This window comes from Paramisgurnus dabryanus, chromosome 17 (genome assembly GCF_030506205.2).
Source record: "Paramisgurnus dabryanus chromosome 17, PD_genome_1.1, whole genome shotgun sequence".
Lineage (NCBI taxonomy): Eukaryota > Metazoa > Chordata > Actinopteri > Cypriniformes > Cobitidae > Paramisgurnus > Paramisgurnus dabryanus.
The window spans coordinates 2,639,327-2,662,279 of record NC_133353.1 but is presented as its reverse complement, the minus strand read 5'-3'; the positions used below and the strand labels follow the sequence as shown (position 1 = coordinate 2,662,279).

Here is a 22,953-nt window from a genome sequence, read left to right as displayed (position 1 = left end):
CGGTTCAAACTCCATGTATGTTTTGATAATCACTCTAAATCTGATCTATATCAAAAGTCCTTTACACTGAAAAAAATGAGTCATTGAATTTACTCAGTATTTTTAAGGTAAGTGGTTGCAATCAATTTATTTAAGCTACATTTAAACAAAAAAGATTAGTAAAGTAATTTTTTTTTTTTTTTTACTTTACTAATCTTTTTTGTTTAAATGTAGCTTAAATAAATTGATTGCAACCACTTACCTTAAAAAATGAGTAAACTCAAGGAATAATTTTTTACAGTGTACAAAAATGCAATTATCTTAGCTTTTTGCTCAAAATTTGGTAGTGAGAGGTGGTGATAAAAAAATAAAAAATAAAGATGGGATGAAACAGTTTTTTTTTAAAGCAGATGGTCGTTTCTTTTTAATTTGATATATTTTATATATTTAAAGAAGAACATTTTCTGGAAGGCATTAAACTTTTGTGAAAATCATGAAAAATGCTGGCGCTGGCTGCACTGTAAAAAAAACTTTGGTGCCTTAAAGTTATAAGTTATAACGACTCATCTGTAGTTATAATAACTCATCTCTAGTCAAGATAAATAATAGTAAGTTGAAATGACTTGTAAATCCGAGTTGATTCAACAAAAAATTTTAAGGCAGCAAAGTATTTTTTACAATGTGGTAACTTTTTTTAAAAACGCTGGCATGGAAAGAGTTAATCAAGAAAATTTTACATTTGGCCCAACAATGGTTTAAAACAAACCAGCATTTTGGGTTGAAACACCCCATCACACTGTAGGTTAAAATTACATCCCAACGGGTTGGGTTAATCCCTTTGAACTCAAATTTACAGTAGTGTATGATCTCAAACATTTCTCATGTTTTACTTAGAGCTAATAATAATAATAATTAAGTTATTAATTTAATATCTCTATACTGTATGTATGAGAACTGTAAATGTTTGTCCCTTACTTTATGACAGCAATCTTATTTTTACAGTATATCTAATAAGAAAGTAATGTAATACTTAAATGCATTATAAATGGGAAACTGTTTAATCTCTTGAGCTATAAAACCGCAACCCCTCCCAATAAAATATTACTTTAGGTGTGATCTGCCTGTTAACCATTATGGTATTGTGACTTTTTAATCTGTCTTTGAAAGAGTGGGTTAATCTGCTATGTGTGTCTTCACAATGACCCGGGAATCCATCACCCAGGCCGAGAGGTTTGCAGCCGATGCAATGGAGAATTGTTAAAGACGTAGGCACCGCTTTACAGTGTGGTTCCTGCCTCGACGCCTCAAGAAAGCCGTGCATCACTTGACTTCTCCAGCCTTTTAATTCCGTCTAATGTTGACATTCATCACAGTGAAAATATTTGAGCTGAAAACCGATTCCCTAAATCCAATCTGTGGCCCTATATAGTTCGTCTTAGAAAAGAATTAAGCTAAATGCATGGGCTTTATTGCACACCAGCAGGTGCCAGGTTTATAGTATAGGAAATTTGTCTTCTGCATTTGCCACCGCTTTTATTCTTTCATTCACTCTCTTTATTCATCTTTACTGTATCTCTCTCCCCGTGTCTCTCTCATTATACCCTAGAGGAGTGATTCCGCTGGATCCAGCATTAGATTAAATAACCGGGCGTGGAGGCATGTAAATGCATGTTATTCTGCCACTGTTTTATAAAGCTGTAGTCACCATTAAGTCTTGCTGGAGATAATCTGGATTCTTTATGCTCGTTGAATCAGATATTCATGGCCTGGCAGAGAGCGCAGACATTCCTGGAGCTCACATCATATCAGCCAGCGTATGTATGGCTCAATCTCCTGTTCTGGAATGAGAGAGGACCATTTGGCACCAGACGTGGAGCTCAGTACCAAAACCTGAACAAAAGAAATTGAAGTCAAGAGTCGGTGCTTTTGTGATGGCTAATTTGGCAGTGGACTTGCCTGCCTTTGTTGACCTTTTTAATTCCGTGCTTAACCTTAATACATTCGCAGTGTAAAATTATTTAAGGAACGTGAAAAGTATAAATAAAAATACATAAAATATTGGTGCTCCATTTTTGGCTGTATGGTAAAGCACTTTTGATGGTGTGTGAACTTTTTCATCCGATTTCTGCAGTGGTGATAAAATTTTGTAGCCTTAAATCCGAGGACTTTCCTGCACAGCTACATCCTGATCTTTTCGTTAGCCGCTTTATACTTTACGTCCTGTGGTCTTGCTTACTTGAACTTGTTTTCACAGAAGTGTGCCAATGCACACAAAGCTCCTTCAGTACACCGGTGTGCATTCAGAAAGAAGCCCAGTGGCCATAGAGTCCATGTGCGTTGGCTGGTTCTTGAGAGGATGCGGAGTCCCTGCTGTTTTGCTTTTGTTAGTAAAGAAGCGCGCTCTCTACAGAGGTAGCGGTGCGTGTCATAGGCCCAAACGTACGAATCACGCAGCCCCCGGCAATATTGTGCCAACACAATGGTCAAAAGCACTCTTACCCTGAAACTCTTTGTATAAGCAGCCCCGTCTCACCGAGTGTGCAGTTTGCTCAAGGACGGATCCTGTCAGGAAAGCTCAGATCTGATCGAGGGATCGACCGCTGTGAATGAGGTTTTAAAGTAAATTCATTCATACCAATGTCATCCGCAGTGTGATTAGAGCAGGGGTCTCTAAAGTGGTGCCCGATGGTGCCAACCAGGTAGCCCGCACAGAGTCTGTGAGGTGCCCGCCAAAGCACATTCTATTAATGGTCTCAATTGTAATATTTATTTATTACATATTTTTATATTAGCTTGCCTTGGTTTATGCATTTTAAACAATACTAAAACATATCAACTAGTCAAATAAAAAGTAGACTATATCAAAAATTTGCCCTCCAGATTGTTTTATCCATTGTGGTAGCCCTTGCTCACAAAAAGGTTGGAGACCCCTGGATTGGACATATGGATTATATTTACAAATGCATGCTGCTCTTATAGAAATCCGGAGTGCCTTTATACACTTTAATTGGAAATGAATTTGTGTCTGAAGTGGTGTCATTATTGTGTAGTATCGGCTTAAAAGTCATTAAGATAACATGACTTTGGACGTTTTCTGCTTTTTTGTGAATGACTCCTCCTGGTGGACAAACCTTGCAATGGCTGGTTAGATAGATGGAGAACGGGCTGCCAAACCTAACCATAAACCATAACAGTACAAAATAATAACAAACCATCATGCAAATTATCAAGTCAGCTGTCTTCAGCTTTTATCCATTGCATTCATGCAATATATTTTGTCTTCCTTGGGAATCAAACCCATAACTTTTATATTGGCAGCCAGATGCTTTCTACGGTGCATGCATTTCTCTGTGTGTTTAATAATGTGTTGCAATGCACTCTAGTTATAATAAACAAAGCTATTTATATTACGCAATAAATCTCTTATTTACATCATGTTTATGCTTTTTTCATTATATTGGAAGCATTTTACAGTAGTTTCGTCTTGCCACTCTCTTTCAAAGTAGGGGTGTAATAAAGCTGTGGATCAGACTGCAAATAGCTAATGCATTGTAACTGATTTAAATTTACCTTTGCATTCATATGCACATGCACACATCTGCGATCACTTTAAACATAATTGTAAATAACACGCTAGAAGAATAAAGCTTAATGGAAATACTGTAATAAACAGTTTATTTCTCCCATTAATTGTACAACTATACCTGCTGTTAAACGCAGCATTATATCTGCATAGAAAACCTCCATCAATGATGCTTACATAAAACCGTTCACCACTATTGTAGATCTAGATTTCTTTCTATTGAGCCAGCTAACTCTTTATTCAGCGTTGGTTAATGCTCTCATTCACATAAAAGATAGGCACAAAAGCTGGCACTGACTTTCTGATTTGGCCACACGGCGAACGCGACTTCCTTTGTGCCCCGCTGTTGTTTCTGATGCCTGGATGGATGGCTTGACACGATCCGCCTACAATGGGGCGAGATCATTAACCATTCAGTTTGCTTGCCCATCCACATTAATTGGTGGAGAGCCGCACATCTCTGTCAATTCACATTGCACACTTGGTTAGCTGGGACGGCCTCTGTCACAGGGCATCGCTTCACCTTGTTACGGCAGCGTGTTCCCTCAGGGATGGGGGGGTGGAAGGGGCACCCAGCCAGCCCAGATGTTCCTTTTAGCTTCCCGACCACAATTCATTGTCACCTAGTTCAGATCCGAAACTATGGCATGCATAGGAGGACGGGTTGCCAAGGCAACAATGCTCCTGCCTAATGGGCAGATCAGTGTGCTGGATCCTGAATGGATGGTTATTTTGTCGTTTTTTTGTGTTTGCCATCTGCTACACGTCTAGGTTAGTTTTCCAGACTCGGACATAGAAAAACACAGTAGCCGGTTGGCATTTATTAAAGAAGTAAGCTGCTCTTAAGCACTTTTTATTTACATTATGCATCAGTAGATGCTTTCATCCAAAGTGCATTGTAAGGTATGCATTTTATCACTCTGCATGTTCCCTGGTATTAAACCCATGAACTTTTGCGTTGTTATCATGTGATGGTCTATAGAGAGATGATATAAAGGCTGTAGGTTCACATCTCAAAGGGTTGATCGCATGTTATGTAAGCCAACTACTTACTAGTATCCAAAGGGTCAATACCGAATACAATGTGTGTTACTGTGAGCTGAATGCAGTAAGTCGCTTTGATATAAATGTGAATATGTAATGTAATACTTCTTGCATTATCTGGAGGTATAAAAATGAATACAGTGCACTTGTGGGAGCATCCAGAGAGATAATTCAAAATAAAGTGAGGACTTGTAGCATTATCTACAGGCAAACAGCCTGGAAGAAAGCAAACAATCAAATAACAGCCCACTTCCCTGTAAAATCAACCCACCAATTTACTACACCGGGTATAAAAAAATCCCTGTTCAATTCAGACCGCACCACAGCCTTGTTTTCTATTTTATCATATGTCTGGACTATTTCCTTTTTATTTTTTATCATCTGTCTACACTTATTTATAACTTTAACTCTATAGACTTTAACTCGTATATAATAACTCTATAGCGCTGTCTACATTTTTCCTTTACAGAGGAAAGCTATTCATTTTCATTGGGTTCATGGTTACAGTTTTTGTTGGAATATTTATCTGTCTGTCAGTCTGTATGTCAGTCTGTCTGTCTATCTATCATCTGTCTGTCTATCTATCTGTCTGTCAGTCTATATGTCAGTCTGTCTGTCTGTCTGTCTATCTATCTGTCTATATGTCTGTCTATCTATCTGTCTGTCAGTATGTCTGTCTATCTATCTATCTATCTATCTATCTATCTATCTATCTATCTATCTGTCTGTCTGTCTGTCTGTCTGTCTGTCTGTCTGTCTGTCTGTCTGTCTGTCTGTCAGTCTACATGTCTATCCGTCTGTCTGTTTGTCTGTCTGTCTATCTGTGTGTCTGTCTGTGTCTGTCTGTCTATCTATCTATCTATCTATCTATCTGTCTGTCTGTCTGTCTGTCTGTCTGTCTGTCTGCATGTCTATCCGTCTGTCTGTCTGTATGTCTGTCTGTCTTTCTGTCTTTCTGCCTATCTGTCTATCAATCTGTCTGTCTGTCTGTCAATGTCTGTCTGTCTGTCTGTGTCTGTCTGTCAATGTCTGTCTGTCTGTCTGTCTGTCTATCTATCTATCTATCTATCTATCTATCTATCTATCTATCTATCTATCTATCTATCTATCTATCTGTCTGTCTATCTATCTATCTATATATCTATCTGTCTTTCTGCCTGTCTGTCTATCTTGCTGTATATCTGTCTGTCTGTCTGTCTGTCTGCATGTCTATCCGTCTGTCTGTTTGTCTGTCTGTCTATCTGTGTGTCTGTCTGTGTGTCTGTCTGTGTCTGTCTGTCTGTCTGTCTGTCTGTCTGTCTGTCTGTCTGTCTGCATGTCTATCCGTCTGTCTGTATGTCTGTCTGTCTTTCTGTCTATCAATCTGTCTGTCTGTCTATCTGTCTGTCTGTCTGTCAATGTCTGTCTGTCTGTCTGTCTGTCTGTCTGTCTGTCTATCTGTCTTTCTGCCTATCTGTCTATCTTGCTGTATATCTGTCTGTCTGTCTATCTGTCTGTCTGTTTATTTGTCTGTCTGTCTGTCTTTCTGCCTATCTTTCTGCCTATCTGTCTGTCTTGCTGTCTATCTGTCTGTCTGTCAATGTCTGTCTGTCTGTGTCTGTCTATCTATTTATCTGTCTGTCAATGTCTATCTATCTGTCTGTCTGTCTATATATCTTTATATCTCTGTCTGTCTATCTATCATCTATCTATCATCTGTCTGTCTGTCTGCCTGTCTGTCTGTCTCTCTGTCTATCTATCTGTCTGTCAGTCTGCATGTCTGTCTGTCTGTCTGTGTCTGTCTATCATCTATCTGTGTCTGTCTCTGTCTGTCAGTCTGTCTATCTATCGGTCTGTTTGTCTGTCTTTCTGTCTGTCTATCTATCTATATATCTATCTATCTATCTGTGTCTGTCTACCTATCATATGTCTGTCTGTCTGTCTGTCTGTCTGTCTGTCTGTCTATATGTGTCTGTCTATCCATCCATCTGTCTGTCAGTCTGTATGTCTGTATGTCTGTCTGTCTGTCTGTCTGTCTGTCTATGTATCTATCTATGGATCTATCTATCTGTCTGTCTGTCTGTCTGTCTGTCTGTCTGTCTGTCTAACTATCCATCTATCCATTTCAATGTCTGTAAATGACATATGAATCTATCCATCCACCTACAGTATCTATATACAGTATCTATCTAGCTCAGTGGTTCTCAAACTTTTTTGGCATGTGGTACCCCTTGTGTAAGATGCATCTCTTTGTTGCCCCCCCCCAAAGAAAATGTATGAAATAAAACAATCTATAACTTATAATTTGAATGAAACCAAACATACTAAATAATACAATTAAGTGATTTTGGTGAATAACTTAATAATCTATCTATCTAGCTATATATCTATCTATCCATCTATCCATTTGAATGTCTGCAAATGACCCATGAATGGCTTTATAAATGTCAGAATTGTTTACGTTTCTAATTTAGTATCTGATGCATGTGACTAATATGCCATTGGTTCCTTAAGGGTGAATTAGGAGGACGCGAAGTGTGCCCGTATTTGCGCTCTCATGGCCTGGAAGGTACCGTGTGTTTTAATGGACATTATCTCTGCTTTATCCCCAGTTCCTCAGGGAGTGATCCAAAATGGAGCTCGTATGATGAGCCAGGGCCTCTTCCCGGGAATCCGACCCCTTCCCATCAACCCTATAGTGAGCAGATCTGCCGCTGTAAGGTCAGTCATGTCCCTCCAGGTCACTTTCCACTCGTGTGTGTGTTCTTGTTTGACTCATGACGTGATTGACAGGTTTATCAGCCTATCAGAATCATGCTTACACAGCATCTGCAGTGCTGCTAAAAAGTCTGGCTGGTGTTTCTTCAGATTTCATTGACCGCAAGCATCACTGCACCCTAGTCTTTTTCAGGTTAAGCCTTGGTCTTGCATACACGATGTTGCATGAATTATTGATCGCATACGCTAAGTTTTTTAATGGCATGACTGATGTGCATGGACTGACTGACCTGCCATGAAACATTCATAAGATTGGGTGCCTGCAACATGGTGCCCATCCGGTACTGCATTCAAAGATCTGTGTGTTACAAGTCCTGGAACCACAAGTACACTAGTGGTTCTTAAACTGGGGATGTGCAGATTTTGCAAGGGGTGCCCCAGTTATATTTTATGAAATATATTAATTTATAATAAATTCTGTGGAAAGAAAGGGGTAGTACACTCAAAAATTTAAATTCTGTCATCATTTACTCACCCTTACGTTGTTCCAAACTTGTATAAATTTATTTTTTCTGATGAATACAAAGGAAGGTATTTTTAAGAATGTTTGTAACAAAGCAGATCTGGGGCACCATTCACTTCCGTTGTACACTGCAAAAAATTACTTTCTTACTTAAAATTTTTGTATTGTTTTCAGTAGAAATTTCTAAAAATTCTTAAATTAAAATGCTTTTTCTTGATGAGCAAAATGACCTAAGAAAATTAGTCTAGTTTATAGACAAAAAATAACAATTTAAATAAATTTAAACTTAAAACAAGCAAAAATATCTGACAATGGGGTGAGAATTTTTTTTTTAATTTTTTCTTGAACAATTAATTTAAGCAAAATTTTTTGACCCTATTAGCAGATCATTTTGCTTGTTTTAAGCACAAATTCCTTTCAATTTTATAGTTTCTGTCTAAAAACTAGACTTATTTTCTTAGGTCATTTTGCTTATCAAAAAAATACATCTTGATTTAAGAATATAAAATTAAATGTAAAGTCTAAGTAAGAAAGTCATTTATTGCAGTGTAGGAATAAATAATACTATGGAAGTGAATGGTGCCCCAGATCTGTTTGTTAATTACCATTTTTCACAATATCTTAGTTTGTGTTTAGCAGAACAAAGACATTTATACAGGTTTGTATCAACCTGAGTAAATAATGAAAGAAAGAAATTTTTTTGGTGAACTATCCCTTTAAACCTAAGAAAAATAGGTCACACATATACAATAAGGTTGGATTTGTCAACGATGGGTTTATGCATTGGCTTGCATAAACTAACAATGAACAATACCTAAATAGCATTTATTCATCTTACTTCATGTTAATTTCGGCATTTACCAATACATTTATAAAATAAAGCATTTGTAACTCTCAACGCGCACTACCTCGGGGGCAGGATGTTGTCAGTTTTTCCATTGACTTCCACAGTAGGAAAAATATATTTTGGAAGTATTGTGATGAATAATGAAGAAAATATTTTGATAAATGATGGTAAGCACACAGTTGACAGTACCCATTAAATTCCCTCATATTTTTTATTCCTACTATGGAAGTCAATAGTCACTATCTGCTGTGTGTTTACCTTCATTTCCCAAATTATCTTCTTTTGTGTTCACCAGAAAAAAAAATTATTCACACAGGTTTAGAACAACATGAGGATAAGAAAATGATAACAGAATTTTCATTTTAAAGTGAACTATCCTTTTAATGCACGATGAACTAACATGAAGAACTACATTGTATATTTTAATGTTTTTGTTTAATTAAAATGATACATTTGAGATTGTTTTATATCATGAATTTTATTTGGCGGCAGAAAGGGACCCCACCCAAGGGGGAGTGCATTTGAAAAAGTTTGAGAGGCACTGCTCTATATGAATGGCCTCAAGGTCAGTAAATAATGAAAAATATGTTTCAGGAAATAATGCTGCTTAGATAAGTGGAAAACAACACTGACCTCAGCTCTCCTCCCACCACATGCATACAGTATACGGCGTCTACTCAACGTCTCGATTTATGTGTGACAGGCTACAATAGTAAAATAGCTTTGCTTCCCGTAAAATGAGTGACATTGCATTTAGGCATTAATTATTGAAGGCGTTTCTTTAGCCTGCTGTGCCGTGGCTATAATTTATGAGTCATAAATGCACATATTTGGCAGAAAGCGAAAAAGCTCTTAAGATTATTTTTTCTAACCCCTGAAATAGTTTTAGTTCTTTCTTTAGCAAATTCAATCATGGTCAGATGTCAAATGCTGACACAATATAAACCAAGACCAGAACAAAATGTATATGTGACAGGCTTAACATAAACTTTTTGATTTACTCTTTTCTACATAAAATCCTAAGCACATTTTGTGAAAATATAACCGTGATATCTTTAATATTGACATTATTTCAACGATTGAAATCAAACTTTGATGCTCCTAATTTCATACAGTAGTGCGTTTTTGAGACTTTGGCTTGGATTTCACAGACAGGGGAACATTTGAAGAGTTTGGTTCCAAAACGCAATAAATCCATTTTGACTAATTTTGTACCAAGAAAGTGACAAAATGAAACCCTTTTTTTTTTGTTTTCAAAGTTTCAAATAGCATCTTTAGGTTATAAAAACATTAAAAATTTAAATCCATAATTTGATTTTCAAAGATTTATTATAAAAACTGATATTTTTTCCGCAAAATACACTCTAAAAAAACAAACGGTGCTATATAGCACCAAAACAATTGCTTTAGATCGTAACGATAGAAGAACCATTTTAGTGCCATATAGCACCGGTGAAGAACCAGTGAAGCACCAGTGAAGCACCAGTGAAACACCAGTGAAGCACCAGTGTAGAACCATATAGGGGCCATATAGCACCACATATGGTTCTACATAGCACTATATGGTTCTACACAGGTGCTTCACTGGTGCTTCACTGGTTCTTCACCGGTGCTATATGGCACTAAAAATGGTTCTTCTATCGTTACGATCCAAAGCAACTGTTTTGGTGCTATATAGCACCGTTTGTTTTTTAGAGTGTACATTAAATCCATGATAAGTTTTTTTTTCAAAATGCTATAAATCTATTAAATCAATATATAAATGTGCATTCATCTTTGCTTTTATTTTATTTTATCTTTCTATATTTATTTAGTTAAAAAAATAAACATTAATGGCATTAATCAAAACACTTGCTTTGTCATATTAAGAACACTGTCATTGCTGCTGTTATCCTTGGGACGTCATCGCTAAACTTTTTTGACAGCGATCAGCTGTAAAATGTTTTGGTCCTGCTCGATTTTCGTTGACTTCGAGTAAAATAATGAAAAGTTTTTCATAAATTATTTTCAAGAAAATTTGTATTGTTTTATACGGAGCCCCTAAGGTGACATTGGAGTAAAAAAATCTATAGTTTAGTTTCATGTGCTCACGCAAAACCTTCATGTGCAGAATTTTTTTTCTAAGTTTAGTTTCGCGTGCTCGCGTGAAACTATCGCGTGCTCACGTGAAACTATTGCGCGCGCACGTGAAACTTTCGCTTTACGTGCGCGCACGATATTTTCAGGTGAGCACGCGATAGTTTCACGTGCTCGCGCGATAGCTTCACGTGAGCACGCGAAACTAAACTTTAAAAAAAAATTTGGCACATGAAGGTTTCGTGTGAGCACATTAAAGTTTCACGTGAGCACATCAAAGTTTCACGTGAGCACATGAAACTAAACTTTATTTAATTTTTGCTCCATGTCCCCTTGGGGGCTCCGTAGTTTTACGTAAAAATATGTAAAAATTCTTAAATTAAGATGTTTATTTTCTTTGATGAGCAAAACGACCCAAGAAAATAAGTCTCATTTTTCGACCAAAAATATCAAATTTAAGTGATGTTGTGCATAAAACAAGCCAAAAAATCTGCCAATGGGGTAAGCAAAAAATCTTAAACACTAAATTCAAGAAAAATTTCAGACAATTTTGCTCAATGCCATCAAAAGTATTATTTTGTTTGTTTGTTGATCACGAAGTACAAAGTAGATGAGGAAAACTAGGATTCCGTATGTGTTCAACACGCCGGCATTCTTGTTTACAATGCGTGGAATGGTGCACTGTGATTGGTTGAGCGGATTTATTGCATTCTGCAGAAAAGGACACTGCAAAAAATTATTTTCAAGAAAAAAATTCTTAGTATTTATATATAAAAATTCTTAAATGAAGATGCTTTTTCTTGATGGGCAAAACGACCCAAGAAAATAAGTCTAATTTTTAGACCAAAAATATCAAATTTGTGTGATTTTTTTTGCATAAAACAAGCAAAAAAAATCTGCCAATGGGGTAAGCACATTTTTCTTGAATTTTTCTTGAATTTAGTGTTAAAGAAAATTTTTCAAGAATTTTTTTGCTCATTTTATGCACAAAATCACTTACATTTTATATTTCTAGTCTAAAAACTAGACATTTTTTCTCGGGTCGTTTTGTTCATCAAGAAAAAGCAGCTTAATTTAAGAATTTTTTGATATTTTTACTGAAAACAAGACAAAAATACTAAGATTTTTTTTCTTGAAAATAATTTTTTGCAGTGGAGAACTGCCGTTTATCACGTTTTGGGAAAAAAGGGAGAAAAGATGACAGAATAACACGAAGGATATCGGATTTTGCATAAAATTAAGAATTTACTTTTTAATACTGACCTGATACAATACTGATTTTGGTGGTAACTTTTTTTTTCTTTAACTCTTTCACCGCCATTGACGAGATATCTCGTCCACAACTTTTTAAACCCGGAAGTATTGCCCTATGGCAAGCGGCTGCATGTCCGTGTCTGTTTTAAAGATCGCTCTGAATGGGATCTCTATGAAAAGTCTGTCACAAAAATGGAATTATCTCTGCTTTTTGCTCAAAATGTGGTGTTTTTGCAGAAACCTACCCATAATCAAAAGCTGATAACAAAAGAACCACTGAAGGTAGGATGAAACAGTTTTTTGTTTGAAAGCAGAGGGTCTGTTCTTTCATTTGGTATATTGTATGTTTATATATTTAAAGAAGAACATTTTCTGGAAGGCATTAAACTTTGGTGAAAATCATGAAAAACGCTGGCGCTGGCTGGCAACTTTTTTTAAAAACGCTGGCGGTGAAAGAGTTAAATGGCGTTTATCGCGTTTTGGAACCAAACTCTTCATTTCTTTCATTTGATTTGTGGAATAAACAAATTGATGGGCTAATTTAAATAAAGCATCTGTTTTAATGAGAGATTATTACCATCGGTGCAATACACAGCAATACATTTGTACCGATTGTCCATGTTACACATACAGTATTACATGTCATTATACCAAATTACTATAGCATGTGATTACCCCATAATTACACAGTAAGCATGTGCACTTCAGACTGTATATTAATGGCCCTCTCCTCTGTGTTAATAGGTCAGTACTTGCTGGCTACAGAATCAGCAGTGAGGGTGAACCCATCCTTACCTCTCCGATGGTCAGCGGTGACCCCAAGGACGACCACACCTACAGTTTCGCCAAATCTTCCAGCTCCGACGCCGAAGAAGAGACCCACTGCGACGGGAGCGAGGCGAACGAGGTCGGCAGCGAGGAGGACGACGACAAGAGCAAAATCAAGAAGGAGCCCAAGGAGTGGTCGGTGGACGCCATCGCGCTCGCCCAGCACAAGAAATGGCAACTTTTGACAAAAGCCAAACAGAGAGTGGCCAGTGACACACTTCCTCTAAAAAAGAGGCGTACGGAGAAACCGCCAGAGAGCGATGACGAGGAGATGAAGGAGGCGGCCGGGTCCCTGCTTCATTTGGCGGGAGTCAGGGCCTGTTTGAACAATATCACCAACCGGACGGCTAAGGGGCAGAAAGAGCAAAAATAATGAACGGACTGTATTGTAAAGAGGAGGGAAAAAAGCATCACTTTGAATAGAATTTACTATTTTTTTCCAGGACATCAGGTGATTCTACTGATTTGTGGCAATATCAACAATCACTTTGTTTTCCTATCTTTATAGGTAACATTTTACAGAGGGTTTCCTTGTTTGAGTTTACTTTTATTGTGTGTTTTTAATCTACGGAGATTGAAGCCATAGCCTTCAAAGCAAAGGATTTCATTTGGCTCGTAGAAAAAGTGAGAGGTACATCGAAAAACGCCCCGGCCTAATTGTCGAAATTTGATAAACGTTGTCCAGCATGTTCTCGATTTGTGGTGCAAAGTTAAGGATGATGTAAATTAAACGCCAGAGACAATCCTGTCGAGCAGTTCCTGTGATGTCACTTCCCATCCTCGTGCTCGTCTTAGGGCTCGTACTTACGCTGGCGGTAGTTTTCATAAATCACGGGAATGAGAGAAAAGCCATAAGCCTTTGTCAAAGTGTTTTTTGGAGGTAAAAGTGATACATGAATAAGTCTTTTTAAACTGCCCACGTTTTTTCCTAAGCAATCAAAATGAGTAATATCGTCCATCGGAAGTGATAGCGGATGGTGATATTTCTTCTTTGGCACAATGAAAATGAAAACTTGGAGCTAATGCTACAATACCTGCCAGTTGTATTTTAATAGCAGAAAATAATGCTATGACTGTGGAGTTGTTTTGTGTTTGTTTGTTTGTTTGTTTACGTTTATTTTTCAACCCTCGTGATGTAATAAGCAATTCATCCAGTCAGGATAACACTGTATAAAAGTTACACTACAACGATTTTCCTTTCTTAATTTAAGCAATGTAGCCAGCAGAATTTTCCAAATTGTGTTGCATGGGTTCTGTAAAGAAAAAGAAGAGCGTTTTTTAAAATCAAAACTTCATGTAAGGTAAATACTGTATTTAGCATGGAGCATGAATTATTTTCATATAAATATAGATCCTAGAGAACTACGGCACCGCCTCTAATTTTTATGCCAATAGGCCTAGTCTCTTTTTCATCGTTATTTTGATTTTAAATTTGTCGTCCTCGTCATCACGTTACGTTGAAGCAGGCGTTTAAAAAAATATTTTTCTTCAGGGACAAACGCTGACTGTTGGGAAACTCTCTCTTTCTCTTTCTGCAATATGACGACATCACGTTCAGTGCAGGGCCTGTCGCCCGTCTACCCTAACAGATTTCCATTCCAGAGTCGGGAATTTCAGCTATTTCAATGTCCGTGTCTTTAAGGAGAAGTTCGTAGTGAGTGTCGGCACCCAGCTCCTTCCGGCTTTCGTTTTGCTTTTCTTCCATGTGTAATCCGGATGTACGTGTCTGCGTGTCTTCCTTTTATTCCGCAAGACTTTGGATCTGACGTGACGCATAGTTTTCGTTTCTGTATTTTTTGTATTTACGTATCGCTCTATTCAGGAGTTTGTCAGTATCAGATGCACGATAACGGATCTTTACACCTCCAGTAGATCTTTATATTTAAGCACTTATATAAACGGTTAAAGGAAGAGATATCCGAGCTCAGTGTATATACTTTTAACGACCTCGCCCAATTGCACTTTTATTGATTTAACTCAACTCCAGGTAAACGTCTCTTTACCTTCCAACATACGAATTTTAAGATTCAGTGCCAAAGCCTGTAACAACTCTATACACTGCAAAATGGCCGACGCATACTTGATGTCAATAACTTGTAGCATTTCTGTCAATGACCCATGTATGATAAATATTCTTAATCATAGTATTTCCTAACATATTGCATTGCTGTAATTTACTCTCATGTCATACCTCCACCCCCTTCATCTGAAGATAGTGGTTTCGTGTTGAATGTCTTACCTGGCTCATGAATGTTAATGTGATGTCTCCTGTTGGCATGCCTTTATACCTTACAAAGATAGAACATTTTAGAAATTTGTTTCCCACATCTGCACCTACTACGAATGATCCCGGATATAACTATCGTACGGATTTGTGACCTTGTCTGATGTTAAATCCTAAACAGTTTTTACTCATTATAGTCGAAATGGATGAAAACCATGAAAAAGCTAAAGTTAACTCCTAAAGGCTAAAGTATTATGAAATTACGTACCTGTAGGCACGTTATTTTCTGATTCTTTTTCATGATACTGTCGAATTTCCGCTTTGTTTCGTGATCGTATCACAAATTTCTGTGTACGTGTCATTGTCACGTTTTCGTTACTCAACTGTTTTGTCCTATTTTCTTACCATTGTCGCGTCGGTTTAGGGTTAGATTTACATAAAATTACGTCCTTACCCAAACCCAACTCTTAACCTAACGCCTGGGTTTAAATTTTAAAAATATAAAAAAAATCTGAAAAAATTGTATAAACCAATACTTAAAGTGACATCCTAACGCAAACGCCAAATCTAACCCTAAACCAAAGCTTAAAAAAATGGTTTGAAAATAGGAAAAAGCAGTAAGACACGTAAACGCAGAAATTCGTGACAGTATTACGAAAAAAAATAAAAAAAGACGTGCCTATAAGTTGGTAATTTTGTGAGACTGGGTAAAAAGTATAGTCCATTTTTTTTTGTGCACACGAGGGTCCGCGTACAATACACATGACGCAATTTTCATCATCAGAAGAATGCGCGATACCGTATCGCGCACCGATTTTTTAAACCCTGCATACACTGTACGCATACATCGGATATGCGCTTACAGGAGAGTGTAGTATGTAGCCCAGGAGATGCAGCGCATTTTATCCAGCTTGATCTACGAGAGTTCGTACATATTTTACAAGTTGGCTAATTCGCATGAATTCATACGAAGTTAGTCGTGCAAAAACGTACGATTCTCATGTAAAAACAACAACGAAACCCAACCCCAAATTCACAGGGGTCAAGGCAAATCGTACAAAAACGTACAAATGTGGTCGTACGAATTAGTACTCGTAAAAATGTACAAATTCTCGTGAGATAGTGTTGTTTTATCACAGTTCGCATGCGTTGAGTGTACAGGTACGAGTCAAATAAACTATACTTTGCAAGGCTGTACGTTCGATCGCGTGCATAATTTCACGTAAAAACAGACTATACCACGGGCTTAACACACTGCCTTCCTATAAACTACAACACTCACTACGTAACTTTTCCCTTGTAGAGTTCCTTCAGTGAAAACGCTCTGTTAAAGGAACCTGATAAAGCATCAACAAGCACCCAAATAACCGATCATAGGAGGTGATGTTTTTCCATAATTTTTTGTTGTTTTGTTTAAAGGTTCCTGTTGACTGCCATTATGTTAAGTGTTTCAGTTTAAGATGAAAGTAACGGAGTCCTTTTAGTTTGAAATGAATTATTTGGTCTGATGGCATGTGCACCCAGCGAATATGTCAATATAGAGGCGTTATTGCACTCTGTATTTTCCTTGACTTGTAATCATATTGCCAAAGACAATTTTATCAATTAATGTAAATATCACTTTATCCATTGCTACAACAGATTCTATTTGTTTTTCTTTCCGTTTATTTTTCTCCAGCCCTACCATCAAGTTTCTGTGATGTATTGTCTTCCAGTTGCAATAAAAAAAGTTGCAAAGGTGATACCGGACTTGCATGATATTTGAGAGAAACGTTTTTATTTTGACATAGCTCTATAGCTCTATTTTTACATATTATGCGACCACACAACCAGTCATAAGTCTCACAGGTATATTTGTAGAGATACATTTGTAGCAACAATGTATTTATCATTAGTAATATGTGTTGCGAAGGACTTTATTTGGGCAACTTTAAATGCGATTTTCGCAATATTTGGATTTTTTGCATCCTCAGATTCCCGATTTTCAAATAGTTGTATCTCTGCCAAATATCGTCATATCCTAACAAACCATACAGTACATCATTGGAAAGCTTATTTATTCAAAGAACTTTTACTCTTATGACAATTTTTGTTGTGTAGGGTCACATATTAATCATATTATATGTCATTATGATAGACAATATGGAATTCAAATGTGACTTTTCCTATTTCATGACAAATGTTAAAGACTGCTGTTTTGAATAGCGGTGTCTTGGCCAGCATTAATATTTTTTATATAAATTGTCACTATGTCAATTTTTCAATAGTAATTCATAATTTTTTACTTTTATTTACTTTTGGTAGAGAGATCTCAACCACAACTAATGTGCAGCATCCACCTGGGTGCTGCAATGGCACCTGAATGCCTACCACACATCAGTTTATTGGTGGAGATGAGACAGTGATAAAAAAATCAGTATATATGGGGATGATTAGCTGGCCAATAGCCATATTTTTTAAGGGCATCCTGGGATTTTTAATGACCTCGGTTTAATGTCTCATTCAAAAGACAGTGCATAGTGTTCCCATCACTGTTCTGGGGTGTTAACCCCAAGCTTGATTTCTTCTTTTGGAAGAAAATAGGAAAAAACTATGAGAAAACCATACATAAAATGAAACGAAAAAGAAAGTCGTGCCACGGACATGAAAAACTATTTATAGAAATTCCTGCAAGTGACACGAAAAAGACATTTGTGCTCCACACACAAAAAAAGGTGAATTTCGTGCCATAGACATAAATAAATTAATCTAATTTTTTTGTGACTATAAAACGACTTGATGTAAGTAAAAAATATAAGTAAAAATAGTAAAACCTAACAGTCAACTTAACTCAAACTATTTAAGGAAACCGGTTGCCTTAAACCATTTAAGTTTTAAAACACATAGATTTAAGTACTCTGAACTTGAGTCATGTGCAATTATGCACTTATATTTAAGTAGTGTGAACTTAAATATAAGTGCATAACTGCATATGACTCAATTTGTTTAAGTTCACAGTACTCAAATGTATGTGTTTTAAAACTTAAATGGTTTAATGCAATCGGTTTCCTTAAATATTCTGAGTTGAGTTAACTTTTAGGTTTTACAGTGTGGCTAGGTTTAATGTCAACTAACATCAACAGACGTGGTAGAATCTTGGTTATATTTAGCCAGTAAACCAAATCAGACATAGTTTTTACGTATTATACAACCCTCTCATACCTTATAGCTTGAATAAAGTCACCTAAAATGTGTAGGTAATGTCTGCTGCCTCTTTAGTCATATTTGTACTCATAATAAAGTTCACTTTTATAAAGTTCACATGAAACCTAATCAGACTTGTGACTTTTATTTGGACAAACATTACTTTTGTGGGTGAATGCCTGTTAACCTCTGTCTGCTTTTTAGTTCCATTCAATTTAAAAAACCACACCCTCTATATTTCTCATTCAATATTTAGTCTCACTAGGAAGTATGTCACAATACAAAAGTAAAGTCTGTCGCAACTTCCTGGATTATGTGTACCTAAACGGTTTGCTGTAACCAAATGTTGCTTTGCAATCAACTACACAGTAGTTGTTTAGCCAGAGCTGTTTATTTTATTTATCGTGAACAGATCACATGCATCGACCAATCAGCATCAAGAACTGAAACTATCCATTTTACAGTCATAATCACAGAGTGAACATTAGGAAATCGCACACAACCATCTCCCTGCTCCCTGTCACCACACCCATGCTCGCCTGTGTTGCTATGCAACGGCAGAAAAAAAAGATGGAAAATTTACAAGAAGCTTGGTCCCAGACACAGACACGCAGGGTTCATCTATTTTGCAAGGGTTACTTAAAGGTTACTCAACTACACTACCAAGCGTTTTAAATCACTTTTTGATACAAACCGGAATGCACAACAAATGCCATTAATCCATTCAAGGCGATTTGCAGAGTTTGGTGTGCCACTGACCTCATCATATGATCTCGACAAACATTAGGCTACGCTGGCAGTCACAAGACATTTCATTTACACAGTTAATCTCTTTTTGCATTCCCACGAAATCTCCACTGAGAGCTGGCACACATCCCCAAAACACACTTCCAAAAGACATATCGCATGTGTTTGTTGCCAAGGAAACAAAGTGAGGTGGCATTCCAGCACATCTGAATGTCTTTTTTCTATCAGCTCCTATAATGTGAAAAACACCTCATGTTTTTGCACCAAAGTGAAGTTTATTTGGGGAGCTGGTGCCCCCTTCACCTTAAATGTCTCGGTTTGTTTTCGGATAAGGTGGAGAACCGAGCAACTCACGTTTTCTACCTGCAACTAATTCAATATTTTCATTTCAAAGGTGTGAGGAGCTGAGGTGCTCGCCAGCCACGCAAATCCGTAAGTGCACTGTCATTTTAAGTCAGAGACACATTACAGCAAATCTGTGACATTACGAGAGGAATGTTAAAATACATTCGTATGTCTATACATCCTGCCTTAAGCTGCCTGATTTGCATGAGGGCACAGCCTATTGGGATTTGAGGAGAAAATAATATCTTATATCAGAGTCCGACCTCTACGGAAACGTGCCAGGGCATTTTATCAGAGGCCATATGTTTGAGATCTACATGAGTTCGAGCAGTAAGACGCACTATAATCTCACCCAAGCTGGTGACATGTGAATGTCATCTATGCTAAAATGCATAGGGGTGTCTGATTTTTGACAGTGTGCTCCTAAATGCTGAGGTAATTGACACACATTCAAAACGCAAGACATTATTTAAACAAGTTTTGGTATATATTGTACAGTCAGTAACTGGATGTTTTGAACGCTGTTTCCTCAGATTACTTGGAAGAGAGAGATACACCAGCATGCAAAAGTATAAATCATGGTAAAAAGAGCAAGTAAAGAAAGAGAGATCAGGTAATGAATCTGACATTTTCCATGGAGACTGTGCTGACACAGCAGGTGGAAATGCCAGGTTTCGAGGAATTTTCCACCTTTGCCGCTGCAATTTTGGGACATCTTCTGCTCTCTCTCTCTCTCTCTCTCTCTCTCTCTCTCTCTCTCTCTCTCTCTCTCTCTCTCTCTCTCTCTATCAGTTTTACTCACACAAACCCACACTAACTCTCTCCGTTACAAATGAGCCTGCGGTAAAATTAATGTTCTGTAACCATCCTGTTAACGGCAGGTACACTATTTCTGCACCGAGGGCAGCTTGTGCCCTTGATCTTTCATTAGGAGTCCACCTAAAGGACCTGAGGGAAAACAGGACCCATTAGAGCCAGGGGGAGATAGATGGCCCTTTCATGAGCAACCAAGTCTGTCCATACTGCCTTTTAACAGAGAAAAGAGTCAAACTAAGCATTGTATCTTTTAACTAACTCAGTTTCACATTATTCATGAATTTTTTTCAGGTGTACAGCACTGAACGAATAAAGTTGGTGTATCTTAAAACTAGGGCTGTCAAAAGATTAATCGCGATTAATCACATACAAAATAAAAGTTTGTGTTTGCATAATATATGTGTCTGTACTGTGTGTATATATTATGTATATATAAATACACACATATGTATGAATTTAAGAAATTTTTATTTAGGTATATTTTTGTTTATAATATAAACTATATCAATATATATTTAAATATGTAAATGTTTCTTAAAGACAAACATTGGTGTGTGTGTGTGTGTGTGTGTGTGTGTGTGTGTGTGTGTGTGTGTGTGTGTGTGTGTGTGTGTGTGTGTGTGTGTGTGTGTGTGTGTGTGTGTGTGTGTGTATATATATATATATACATTTTTTAATTTTTTTACATTAAACTTTTATTTTGTATGTGTTTAATAGCAATTAATCATTTGACAGCCCTACTGTCAAACTGTTGAGTATTCATTATGGAATTTGTTTCATTTAGGTTCACTTTGAACAATTTTATTTATTTCTGTAATTACTATTTCTGTGATAACTAAATTATCAACAAAAATGTGTCTCTAAAACACACACATACAAAATATATATATAGTATATTTATTGTGTTAGCAATGCAACAAAAACAATGGGTTTGATTCCCAGGAACACACAACCTGATAAAATGTATAGCTGACATCGTTGCCTGGGTTGCGTATGTGTGGGGCGGCTCTTTTAAAAGAAGGTCCAGATTCTATTGGGGTAGGGGTGTGTTTGTTCAGGTGATTTCAAATTTCAACATTCGCTTTCAAAGATCATGCACCCCGCCTTTAAAGGGAAAGTTCACCCAAAAATGAAAATTCTGTCATTTTCTCATCATTATGTTGTTCTAAATCTGTATGAATTTCTTTTTTCTGATGAATAGAAAATAAGATTTTTTTGATAAATGATGGTAAGCACACAGCTGAATGTAATCATTGACTTCCATAGTAGGAAAAACAAATACAATGGAATTCAATGGGTACCTTCAACTGCGTGCTTACCATAATTTATCAAAAACTCTTTTTTTCAATCCATTATCACAATAATATTTGCTTTCCTACTATGGAAGTCAATGGATACAATCAGCTGTGTGCTTACCATCCTTTATCAAAATATCTTCTTTTATGTTCATCATAACTCATACAGGTTTAGAAAAACATGAGGATGAGAAAATGATGACAGCATTTTCATTTTTGGAGACTTTTGTGAACTATCCCTTAGTTTAAACAGTGACTACAGCGCCAAATGCACCAAAAGGCACTGCAGAAATAAGACCTGTTAAGTCAGGTTTCCAAAAACACCCACTGCCCCATCTCCAATTGGTCAGCCAAACAGATGGTCCCTAACAATATCCAAGCCATTTGGTTGTGCAGACAAACATAGCAATGTTGCGAAAGAACCACAACAAGATGTCCACTTACACGGTCAGAATAATTTTACAAAAGCTGTCACCCTTCATAAAGGTCATACATTTAGGTACAAATATATACTTTTTGAGGTCACTCTATAGGGACAAATGTGTACTTTTCGAAAGGGTATACCACTCTTATATGAACTTAAGCACTTTGGAAGGGTCAGGTTAAAATTTATGAGAAGCTGATGCAACATGGTCCATTGGATCAGCACTTGGCAATATCGATCATTTTCCACATGGTGCAGCAGTCAAGCCTATTAGTCGGCATTGTTTGAAGCGAACACCTGCAGACAGAAGACAGGCCATTGATTCACAACGAGTTCATTGAGAACTTATTTAGAGAATTAATGTGTCTCGGTGAACAGTTGCATCTGCTCTAATCCAGACTGCCATTTTTAAATTAAGGTGTCCGACGGATTGACTTAAATGTAAGCGCAGATCTTCTGGAATCTCATTTAAATAGACAGGTTTATCCGTCCTCCAGAGAACTGCTGTATTCATCACATTTGAACAACGCTCGGGGTCCGCATGGATTGCTGTGGATTGGAAACGGTCTTGAGATTTATTAGATCGTCATTTTAAATTAAACTTCACAAGATATGTTGCATAAAATCTGTCTTGTGTCTTGGGGATTCGGTTATTGACTTTGTTTGCATGTGACATACTGGTAAGCAGATATAAATACGAAAGGAAGTCCGTGGTGCATCCCTGATTTGTACAGATTGGATGTCATTTGAGATTTACAGCTTGGTGTTTCCTTTAAGACTAAAATTGTACCAGAGCTTTGGCAGATCTGTGATGTCCTCATCCTTTTTCTCAGATGAGAGAGATAGAGGAAAGTACTGTGCTTAAGTCCAGGAAATTTTAGTTGTGATGAAAGTAGGTTAACCAGAGGCAATAAATTACCAGCATGTGGAATGGATGAGAGACTAGGGAGCGTGTGTATGGTTTTCCCTCTCACCTTGACTCCTAATGAGACGTATGCCGGAGAGCAGGAAGAATCTTCTGGGTATCCTCTTACAAGACGTCTTATTCAAGTGCTAGCAACTCTTAAGCACAAGACTTTTACAGAAAG

General features: G+C 37.1%; 1 protein-coding gene across 5 annotated transcripts in view; it reads left to right on the top strand.

The window, feature by feature from the left end:
* Positions 1-16,797, top strand: part of foxn3 (forkhead box N3) — a 152,680-nt gene extending 135,883 nt beyond the window's left edge. For all 5 annotated transcript variants that reach the window (XM_065244820.2, XM_065244825.2, XM_065244822.2 and 2 more), the window contains 2 exons: positions 7,198-7,306; positions 12,748-16,797. In XM_065244820.2, the coding sequence (XP_065100892.1) occupies positions 7,198-7,306; positions 12,748-13,204 (566 nt within the window). In that variant the 3' untranslated portion in view covers positions 13,205-16,797. The remainder of the gene's footprint in view (positions 1-7,197; positions 7,307-12,747) is intronic.
* The last annotated feature ends 6,156 nt before the right edge of the window (positions 16,798-22,953 follow it).